The sequence below is a fragment of the Merops nubicus genome, unplaced genomic scaffold (assembly GCF_000691845.1).
Source record: "Merops nubicus isolate BGI_N331 unplaced genomic scaffold, ASM69184v1 scaffold22908, whole genome shotgun sequence".
In the NCBI taxonomy this organism is placed as follows: domain Eukaryota; kingdom Metazoa; phylum Chordata; class Aves; order Coraciiformes; family Meropidae; genus Merops; species Merops nubicus.
This window is the reverse complement of record NW_008625427.1, coordinates 29,738-40,463: the sequence shown is the minus strand read 5'-3', so window position 1 is coordinate 40,463 and position 10,726 is coordinate 29,738. Positions and strand designations below refer to the sequence as shown.

Below are 10,726 nucleotides of genomic sequence, written 5' to 3'. Positions count from 1 at the left end.
CTTTAAACAGTTTCTTTTACATATAAATTTGTCTTTAGGTTTTGTTCAGTAGTTTAAGAAATGTACAAAAGTGGCTGGAAACCCAGAGGGGTCTTTGTGGGAAAAGAAGATGGAAGGATGGTACTGGGAAGATGGTGCCTGTGAGGGTCTGTGGTAGACGTGTGAGGAACAGAAAGGTTGTCCATATTTCTAGGAAAAATCATGAAGTCACAAATAAACAAGAGGTGAAAATGAAAGGCAGGATTTTCTACCTGGTAGAGTACAATAGAGGCTTATGTGTGTTCAGGTGTTACCTGTTCATGAGCCCTTGAGGAGCTGGGAAGCCAATTCTGATTTCAGGAGGTGTGTGCCCCAGCAGTGTGCTGCTGGCTATGTGCATACAGGGGAGAAGCTGTTCACTGCTGGGTGGTGTTTTCTGCTTGGAGGTCTGTTTCATGTTTCTCTTCAGGAGAAGGTCCTGTGCTGGCTGGAAGCACTGCAGCAGCCAGATCTGCCCAGGGCCTGTCAGACCACAGATGAGTCAGTCTGAGGGTGCCTCAGGGGAAGAGGGGAGGAGTGTCTCTAGGAATGGGGCTCTGAGCACCCTGCTCTAGCTGCAGATGTCCCTGCTCACTGCAGGAGGGTAGCACTAGATTGCCTTTAAAGGTCCCTTCCAACCCAAACTATGCTATGAGTCTATGAAAAACTTTTTCAGACCATTACTGAAGAAAAGGTGCTAGGCTGAATCACGGAGGCTTGCTTGTTTGGTAACAGGAATGTTTTCCTTCTTTCCCTCTCCTCTGTCTTTGTTTAGGTTGAATTTTCCTATCCTCCCCTAAAGCCTGGAGAAGGACATGACAGCCACAGTTTACCAGAGGAATGGAAATATTTGCCATTTCTTGCCTTACCAGATGGAGCTCACAACTACCAGGAAGGTAAGGAACAAGAGAGGGAGTTGTATGTACTACTTCTACTGCAGCCAAAAGAAAAATCGTGGTATCAGAACAATTATTTTCACTGTTGGACTTTTTGTTTAAGCTGCCAAATACATTGGCAATGATGTGTTGCTTCAGAGTTTAAAATGAAAGAAGAACATAAAGGTGTACCTCCCACATCAAGAAATCAGATGTCAATAAAAGCTGAAGGGAAAAACAAAATTCTAAAGTTCAGCTTTGTAATAGATGTAGTTTGTTGTATTTTTTTTCTTCACTGATTTAGAGACACTTAGAATCACCTAGAAATCATTCCATGCCTTTAGAATGACTATATTTTGAAAACCAGCAAATTTAAAGGGCAGGAACAGGACTTTTAGTGTATCTGCCAGCAGAATGAAGATGGAATGGTATTTTGTTTGTTTAGAATTGCATTTATTTCTTGGTTTATTTCACAGCAGTTCAGTTCCTCACTGTGACATTTTTATGTATATTCAGTTATTTCATCTTTTTTCCTGCAGAGCAGTGAACAAGAAAGTCACTTAAAACAGCAATATCACAGAAATCCTTTAAGACTACTTTTAATGAGATTTTTTTTTGACTTCATGTACTTACCTTCTTAATTCTCCAGCTTCCAGATACCTCATTTAGAAGCAAAAGAAGTCACATGAAAATATTCCCCTTCCTAGCAGCAGTGAGAGTCTCTGACTCTGCTCTGCGTGATGGGTTTTGTTCAGCTTCTGCATTGTTAAATACATAACAACAAGTGGGTTGCATTGAAAGCCAGGGAAGTCACGTGCAGGTTCACTGACCTGTTCTCTCTTGGCTCAGATTCATCCCAGTCATTGCTGAACTTTGAGCATTTTTATTGCTGCACTAAAAGTTTATCAATGTGTATTTTTTAGTAAGGAAAAAAAAACAAAACACCTTGGCAACCAAGCTGAGAGATTTATCCTTGTGTTTTGTAGGCAAGAGTGCACATGAACTTGCAGTGGGCAAATATGGATCAGACAATAGTTATATTAAATTTACTGTAACTTTATTAGCTATCTGTTTTTTGAATTTTAAACTAATTCCCACTTAAAGTTGCCTTTTTGCGAGGAGGGTAACTTGGTACAGGAAACAGGCTTTCTAAAACCCTAGGTGATGTCCATAATATAGTTAAACTTGTTCAAGGGAGTAAGCTTTATTTTAAATAGTCTTTCTTTCTGTTGGATTTAGTACATACGGGATTATCTTTTTTGCTCATTTTGTTACTCTGAAGCAAACAAAATATTAACAGTTGGTTCCAAACCAGATTTCACTTACATTTTGAAAAGCAAGCAGTCATAACGTCCTCTCCTTTTCTTAGGATTTAGCAACTTTTTTGCAGTAGTAGCAAGTGCTTGTATATATGTGTGTATATCTTTCAAGCCATAAAAGCCTTTCCTTAGTCATGTTTTAGAAAGATTTTTTAATTTCATGTCACACTTGCAGAGACAATTATTTTGTGTGAGACCAGAATTCACAAATACTATTTGTTAGCATACTGGTGCATGGATACCTATCTACCTTGGCAGTGGTTACAGCTGCTCAAATCTTTGAGCTCAATACGTCCTCCTTGGTGTGTGTCTGGCTTTTTTACCTTACTGACCTCACACTCCAACTGTACACCTCACCTTACAGCACCTTGTCTTCCCTCCTGCAAGTTGCATTGGGAAGGCAATACAGCTGCAGTTTCAGTGGTGCTTCTCTGCTCTCAAAAGCTGCTTGTGAGAAGCTGTCAGTGGGCTTAGAGGAGCTTGGTGAGGCTAAACACAAATCTCTTGTCAGCACGTCCATATTAGCACAGCTGGAGATTCTTCCACGAAGCATCTAGCAATTTGGAAACTAATTGGGAAGCAGGTATAGCTTCACAGATTACTGGTTTTATTTATTTTTAAAGTCTCAGAAACTAAGCATGTCAGTATTTTCAGCAGTAAATTTTTTATAGATAATCGATGCTGAAAATAAAAGTACTGTACTATTCATAGTGGCTTATGAAACAATCTTTTCTTTTCCACAGATACTGTGTTTTTCCATTTGCCACCAAGAAGTGGGGATCAAACCACAGTATATGGTGTCTCCTGCTACAGGCAGATTGAAGCAAAGGTAACTTTCCAAATTATGAATTATATCAATAGACTTGATACATTAACAGCCCTGAAATTCCGTGCCTTGCATTGCAACAACTGTCAAGCTGCATGATCAGCTTGCATTAAAAATCTAGGAAAATGTGCACAGTAGGTAGCTACAGAACTTGAGAACTATTTCTTTCCCTTCTGTCAGCAGACATTGTGATCTTTTGAAGTGTTCAAGGCAATTGAAAAATATGTTTTCATTCTTAAGACCTAGTGCAGCCATCAGCACCAAGTAGCAAAATGATGGTCTGTCAGATGGCCAAGGCCTGTTTCCAGGAAGTAGGTCTCTTGATGGAAAAAGTAGAAATTGCCCCAGCATGTGGCCATGAAGAATTTTAGAGTATTTCCTGGGATCTGGCCATGCAAGTGTAGGGATGTTTCTCTTCACCTACCTCCTTTTCCATGAGCACACTTGCAGAGTAGGTCAGAATCTCCCTGTTGGTTGTAGCTGCTTTCCAATACTGACATTTGAGCAGTAAAGCTGAAAAATGGGTGAGAGCTGCAGCATCCTCTGAGGAGGTTACATACTGATCTACTAGAATCTGCCCATATTTTCAAAAGTAGAAATGGTGGTGTGAGCTGTGCACTTAGAGGTGAGAAGTTGTTACAGATTTCTTTTTAAATTACTCCCTTTTCCAGCAAAATGCCAAGAATCTTGGATGCCATGTGGGTTTGAGTTTTAAAGGAGTCTTGTATTCAGAAGATATAAATGATGTACTCTAGCTTTGTGTTAATCATACCTTGATTACCTTTAAAGTTCCTGTTTATGCTATAGAAGAAATTTTTACACGTGGAGAATTTAATTCAATTTCTTTTGAACTAAATCCACGTTGATTTTGGTTCCCTCATCTTTGCGGCTAGTCCTGACTGTATTCTATGATTTAGAGTCTCGCTCTATTTAACTATGCAATAACTTGGCTTTATTGTGCTCTTGATTCGTATTTATGCTGTTTAGTAATCAATTAAGAAGACAAATAGATGTTTAAAACGAACTCTTTGGAACAAGTACAATATAAACCAACGTGTTTCATGTGACAGCTCTGGCTCTCTTTCCATCTGTCCCTTCTGATGCGTGGGCTGCAGTCCACACACTTGCTGGTTTGTGCAATTAAGTGAATCACTTGGCTCTGTTTCTGCCCCCACCCAGTTAAGTGCTGGGACCATTTGGTCTGACTGAGAATGTACCTGATTCTGCAGATGATGCCTCCTTCATTTTACGGGTGAAAGGTCCTTGAGTGTTAAGCAAACAATCTCTAGGCAAAGACTTTTCAACCTGGTCTGCTTTCACAGATAGTGTTGAGAAGAAAAGTGATGAGTTGTTTGGCTTCTCTTCTTTGTATTACCCTGAGTTAGAGTGCCATTGCCTTTTCCAGGGCTATTGCCTTTTCCTCATGCTAGTGTATTTTAGACAGTCCTCTGCCTGTCATCAGAGCTGTATTTGGATCTTTGCTGAGCACGGGGAGATGAGAGCACAACTCTGACATGTCAGTGTTATGCCCGTTTTCACTAGGTACAGGGCCTACTGTTGCACAGCCTGGATATTCCACCACTGAAGGCAGTCAGTTTTAGGATTTTGTTTAAGTAGTGGGGTGGTATGTGGCAACTAGACCCACAAAAATTCTCTTTGAAATTGTGTGTGGGTAAAACTACTGTCATACTTCTGTTTCTTAGGCACTGAAAGTACGGCAAGCAGACATCACCCGAGAAACGGTGCAGAAAAGTGTCTGTGTTCTCAGTCAGCTGGTAAGAATGTTTAACTCCCAAAACGCTTTCAAATAACATAGTAGAAATTATTTGCTTTTTATATTCTTATTTGGAACTCTTGGCTCCAAACATCTCTGTTTTAAGTCATTACAGGGTAACAAAATACTGAAGTGAAATTGAATCTGAAGGCATTTGGAGTGAGATGCCTAAAATCAGTGTCGTCTTGTAAGAGTAATTGTAAAAGTGTCAGCCTGTTGTCAGGGGTGGCTGTCTGCACTTTTGATTATTCTTAAGCACTGATAACTTTACTTCATGTAGAAGGATTGTGGGGTTTGACCATTATCATAACTGGAGAGTGTGGCATCTTGTACTTCTACCTGTTCAGCAAAACCTACTGGTCACCAGGCAGGGAACAGGAATTCTTTCTGTGCTTAAAGCTGAAGAAAGTACTATTATTACTGTAGCTGCACAAGCAGTGTGTTAAAACAGGGAAGTACTTTTCCAGAAAGTTCAGTGATGGTGTGGTTTGTGCAAATGGAAAGAAAATAGAATTATCACTGAAAATGAGCACAAGAGAAAGATGCTGTGAGTTAGCAGCTAAGGACTGCCACTCCATGAACTCTCTGTAATAATGTCTGTTGCAAGATAAGAGTGGGAAATTAAAATTCAAAATGAGCAACTAAGTAAGTTTTCTTCACTTGCTTTTGTGTTTGTTTTTCTTCAAAGCCTTTGTATGGGTTACTCCAGGCAAAGCTGCAACTCATTACACACGCCTATTTTGAAGAAAAAGACTTCTCACAAATTTCAATTCTCAAGGTAAATTTTTAGAAATACCACCCAGAACAAAACTTTCAGTGTATGGCTATGGACCTCAGTCTTTTTAATTAGTGCTCTGATATTCCATTTGTGTAGGTCATTCAATTGTTCAGCTCTTGTAATAACTTAACATGAACTGATTGACAGTTTCTATCTCTGTTTAATAAGTGAATTTTGTTTATTCTGGATTTTCTGTGACCATGTGTCATTAATAACTTCTGGGTGGTTTTTTGCCTTTGTTCTGACTTTTACAGGAACTTTATGACCATATGAACAGTTCCTTGGGCAGTACTTTGCTAGAAGGGTCCCAAGTTTATCTTGGTAAGTGACTTATTTTCTACAAGCACCAGAGATAATGTTACACTGATCAACACATTCCCTCCCTGAGCTAATTAGTTTATGTGCATTAACAGATTAAGCATCAGAGGTCTGTGTGCCTGCACAGTTTTCTCTTAGACATTTCTTTATTAACAGATTTAAATAAATGTCAAATAAATGCAGTGTAGTTTTCCTAGTAGGAGTTAGTTGTAGGTTAAAAGCCTTGTTACCTCTTGATCTAAGAGTCTGAGAAGCCACTGCTTGGCTGCTTTTGGAAAACAGTACCCTCTTCATTTTTAGATGGAAATATTTGATGGTGTGGGGTGCTCTGGCTTTCATCTACCTTTTTTTTTTTGGGATATCTCCCATTTGCTTCTGACTCTTCCCTGTGTTTTCTGGATGTGCTGTGTAGTATTTAATTCAATGTTTCCATGATGTTGTGTGGCAGCCAAAAGGAGTAACTCAGAGTGTGACTATCCACGCTATTATTGTCTCCATTGTAGATGTAACTCTTGCTCCCGCTCAAAAGAAAGAATTTGATATTCAGAGTTCTCTTACTGAAATAAGCAGGTTCACATCAAATACATAATGGGCATCCCTTCCCCCGAAAAATGATGGCAAGAAGGAACTTAGTATCTCTACTAGCTCTTCAGCTGCAATAATTCTCTTTTTTTGGCATCTCAGGTCTGTCTCCTCGGGATCTTGTTCTTCACTTCAGACACAAGGTAGGTATTCTCTGCTGTATAAAATACAGTACTTGTTTGGTGGAGTAAAATGCTTTGTGAGGAACTGAAAAAGAAACATGCCTAGACATAGCTGAGCTAGGAGTAAGTCGTCTGTTTCCTAAGTAGTTCTGGTTACAGCCTCTTGATTTCCCCTCCTTCTACATACCTTCAGTGAAAGTAAGTTCCAGACTGAGAAGTTTTGTCTTTCTGCTGGATTCCCTGGAGATTGAGAGTTTGTGTGACATTTCTTCAGTCCTATTCCAAAAAAGTGTTATCTAAGGTTTGGTCTTGTTGCTATTTCCTGCTTCTTGTCAATAATGTGATAAACTAATGTTGCTCAAGTCCATGCAGACACAACTTGGAGCATTTTTCTCCTGTATCTTGTAATTTGTGTAGCTTCTGTCACCATAGAACCTGAGGGGACTTGCACCTCTCTTCCTTTTCCTCATGACTGAAATTGAGTGTGTATACTAGAGCTAAGGTACAAATAGCATCTAGAATCTTGTATTAACTGAGAGGCATCAAGGAAACAAGTTTGAGAATCTGGATTTCATGGTGTATTTGTATCTGCTCAGTAGGTTTATTGATTAATTCTGGGGGGTAGAACTCATTTATATTGGACTTCAGATGGCTGCCAGTCACACCCCAGTAATGCCTATGTATTTTTCTTTGAGTGTAGAGAATCTGGACACCACTTCTGACCTAGATGCCTAAAAGTTACTGAGGGAAATGCTGTCCTTGATATTCTGTGGAATTCTTTTCTGTATTTCTGTGAAGGAACTCTTTTTATGTTTATGCACTTTATTGCTTTTTAAAATTCTGGAATTGCACAACATGTTCTCTCTGAAGTTACACAATTTCTTGTTTGTGCAGGTTTCTCTTGGTACCTCTCAAATGCTATTTTAAAATGAGTGTGCAGGTGGAAAAAGGGTATTGGAACACTGCTTTTTACCAGTCAAATATATTTGATCATTTGACAGTTATGCAGTGATTAATATGAAATCTGAATAAGAGATTATGCTGGCACAGTATTTTTGATAAATAGCATTGGTTCACTCACCTTATTTTTCCCTTTGTGTTTTTTTCAGGTCCTGATCCTTTTTAAACTGATTCTTCTAGAGAAAAAGGTGAGAGTAAGTATAATGCAATTTAATGTGAGGAGAGAAATTTAACATATTATAAAAGATATGAAAAGATACACGTAATACAAATAGTTACCTGAGTATAGGAAATGCTGGTGCCTAAAAAGGATCATACAACTTTGCAGGGATTCAGTAAGTAGAGCTTCTGGTTTGGGCTTTCAGTAGGCTTACTGAAGGAAACGAGTGCTGGAAGTGTCCTGCAGACCTGAATTGCATGGACACCTGCAGGAGACAATGTAAAGAGCTGTATCTGTTAGGGCAGGCTGAACTCAGGTTGTGAGTGGGTAAAACCTGTTGAATTCTAGGCTCTGAGTTTTTCTTTGGGCTCTGTACAAGCAGATGTGAAATAGTAGATACATTAGTTTTCTTCTGTGTATATATTAACACCCTGGAACAAGAAATTTTAGTGAAGTGACTAAGTGTCAGCTCCCAGACATGTCTACATAGGGAATTTTTTTGGTTTGCTTTTCAAAACATTTTTGTTGAAAGTTTTGTTTCAGTTTCCCAAAGGTCACTTTTTCTTCAGTGAAGCTGCTGTGTTAAAAATGCAGCTTCTTCAGAGTGCTGAGAAGGAACTGATCTGTTTAAAATCTTGCATCACCATTAGGATTTCATCAGGTCAGTTCAGCCTTTGGACATATTAAAAAAAATATTTTACTGAGCTGCTGTTCTTTTCTGAAGCTGCTCAAAGCAGAAGACATCAATGGACAGGAAGAGGGGAGAAGGGAGGGTTTCCCAAGTATGTTCATAGGACTCAAACATATGAAATTGTTTTGAAAATAACTGGTTGCTTATTGAATAAAGGTGCAGATTGCTTTGTTTTTGTTTTTATTCCCTATGCTCAACAGGAAGACAACACTTGCAATTTCAAAAGGAAGTTTTGATTTTCTGGCATTGCCTGTTTTCTGGCAGATGTTAAGGTTCCAGAATAGCTGGGGGAACCTTTATGTTCAAAGGCATTCAATATAATATGCAAGAAGGCACTAGTAATGCCAATTTTCCTTGAGCTGAAAAATGCCTGAATGCCACAGACTGATTTCCTTTAATCCTTGGCAATTTGGTCAATGCCTTTCCACAGGCTAAAGGAATTGGTTTTTTTCACCTCTCAGCTGTTACTGGGCTGGAAGACTACTTCCAGATGGTGATCACTGGACTTGCCTCTGCCAGGACCACCTAGTTTGCTGATGTAAATGTTGTAGGCTGTACAGTGGGGTTGGGAGGGGTGAAGAAGTGTGCACCCATCTACATGGAAAGGTGGCAGAGGGACTTGAGGGAACAAATACAGAAAAGTACTTGATTTAATTAAGTGGTGCACCCAAACAAAAGCCTCGACTGGAATAGATGTACTTGAAAACAAAGTACTTCCTTAGTCATTATTTCTGTAGGCTTAAAAATAAGTCTGGCTAATACATGACATCTGAGAATCTAAACCTGTAGGGGTGTCATGGGGTGAAGAAGTGTGCACCCATCTACATGGAAAGGTGGCAGAGGGACTTGAGGGAACAAATACAGAAAAGTACTTGATTTAATTAAGTGGTGCACCCAAACAAAAGCCTCGACTGGAATAGATGTACTTGAAAACAAAGTACTTCCTTAGTCATTATTTCTGTAGGCTTAAAAATAAGTCTGGCTAGGAATACATGGCATCTGAGAATCTAAACCTGTAGGGGTATCATGGGGTTTCTGTTCCACTTTATTGATGATATATCGTGGATCTTTCATGCATGTTTAGTAGATGTTGGGACTACATGGGTCTTTCTCTTGGTTCTGGCAGTTCACTAACTCATAGACTTGCAAATACTTGTGGTAGGTGAGTTGTTATTCATCAGTCACTTCTCAAGTGTCTTCCTAGCTTACAGCAGAAAGCTTTTATTAAGCCTAAGACTACAAACTTGCACTTTTAATTTCATTAGATGCCTATTAGAGTGGCCTGCAGAGTCATTAAGTTAGAGCATTCTGTATTCCTTTGCATTGTTGATGCCTTGTAATGCCCATCTATTGTTTTTACTGGTGCTGTGCTGCTGGAGGATGTAAGAATGGTGTTGTTGAACAAGTTGACTTTAGTGGGGATTTTCTTGGCTTTGGATTGTTTGGTTGGTGTTTTTACTTTCCTCCCCCCTGGAGGCCTTTCTTGGAAGAACTCCAGCAGTAATATCCAGTCTGCCCCGTGTTTCTTCTTTCCTTGCTAGCCTTTGACACCCCCCTTTTGAATTCCTAACTAATTTACTAATCCCAGTCTCCCTGATTTTAATTAAGATGATTCTGGGTTCCCATGTTATTCTTTAAGTGCTTTACCACAGTCAATGTCAGTCATGTCTTCTGTTTCAAAAAAAAAATGTTGTTTTTTTTTTTTTAATCATAGGAAGACACTTGTAATAAATGAATGCTGCATTTATTCTCATTTTCATGTATCTGCATATCTTTAACATAGTTTCTTAGAAGAGATGTTTTTGCATAAGTTTTTGTCAGAACTCTGGAATGGAGATTTGGCCTCTTTGATTTATAACAGAAATGTTAATGTACTACCAATGAACAAGAGTTTATGCAGTGTTCCAGGAACAACTTTTTTTCTGTCAGTCATTCTGTAACTGGATCAATTTGGGAAAAAAGTCTGAAAGACTGCCATAAAAATCTGAATGATTGACAACTATATATTGCACACACATGTATACATAATAGATATATTTAAATATTTACTTGGAACTGTTGTTACAGTTTTTGTTGGTAAGCAGACTTCCTAAAGTAACATAAAGCAGCATCTTGGATGGTATGTGTGTGTTCTGTCTTTGTCATGCCTAAGAGTAATTTTATTTTTCTCATTCTCTCCTCCCTAATTCCCCTTTCCTCTCTTGCATGCTGTCTTCCCTGCACCCCCTCCCCTCTAGGTGCTGTTTTATATTTCTCCAGTAAATAGACTGGTGGGAGCTCTGATGACTGTCCTGTCACTCTTT

The 10,726-nt window shown here is 39.0% G+C and overlaps 1 protein-coding gene across 1 annotated transcript in view; it reads left to right on the top strand.

Annotated features, from left to right (window-relative positions):
- Positions 1 to 793: 793 nt before the first annotated feature.
- AVL9 (AVL9 homolog (S. cerevisiase)) overlaps positions 794 to 10,726 on the top strand; it is a gene marked incomplete at its 5' end in the record, with an annotated part of 20,132 nt that continues 10,199 nt past the window's right edge. Inside the window, 8 exons of the mRNA XM_008945682.1 lie at positions 794 to 914; positions 2,956 to 3,041; positions 4,742 to 4,813; positions 5,501 to 5,590; positions 5,845 to 5,911; positions 6,593 to 6,633; positions 7,722 to 7,760; positions 10,661 to 10,722. Coding sequence (XP_008943930.1) covers positions 794 to 914; positions 2,956 to 3,041; positions 4,742 to 4,813; positions 5,501 to 5,590; positions 5,845 to 5,911; positions 6,593 to 6,633; positions 7,722 to 7,760; positions 10,661 to 10,722 — 578 coding nt within the window. The remainder of the gene's footprint in view (positions 915 to 2,955; positions 3,042 to 4,741; positions 4,814 to 5,500; positions 5,591 to 5,844; positions 5,912 to 6,592; positions 6,634 to 7,721; positions 7,761 to 10,660; positions 10,723 to 10,726) is intronic.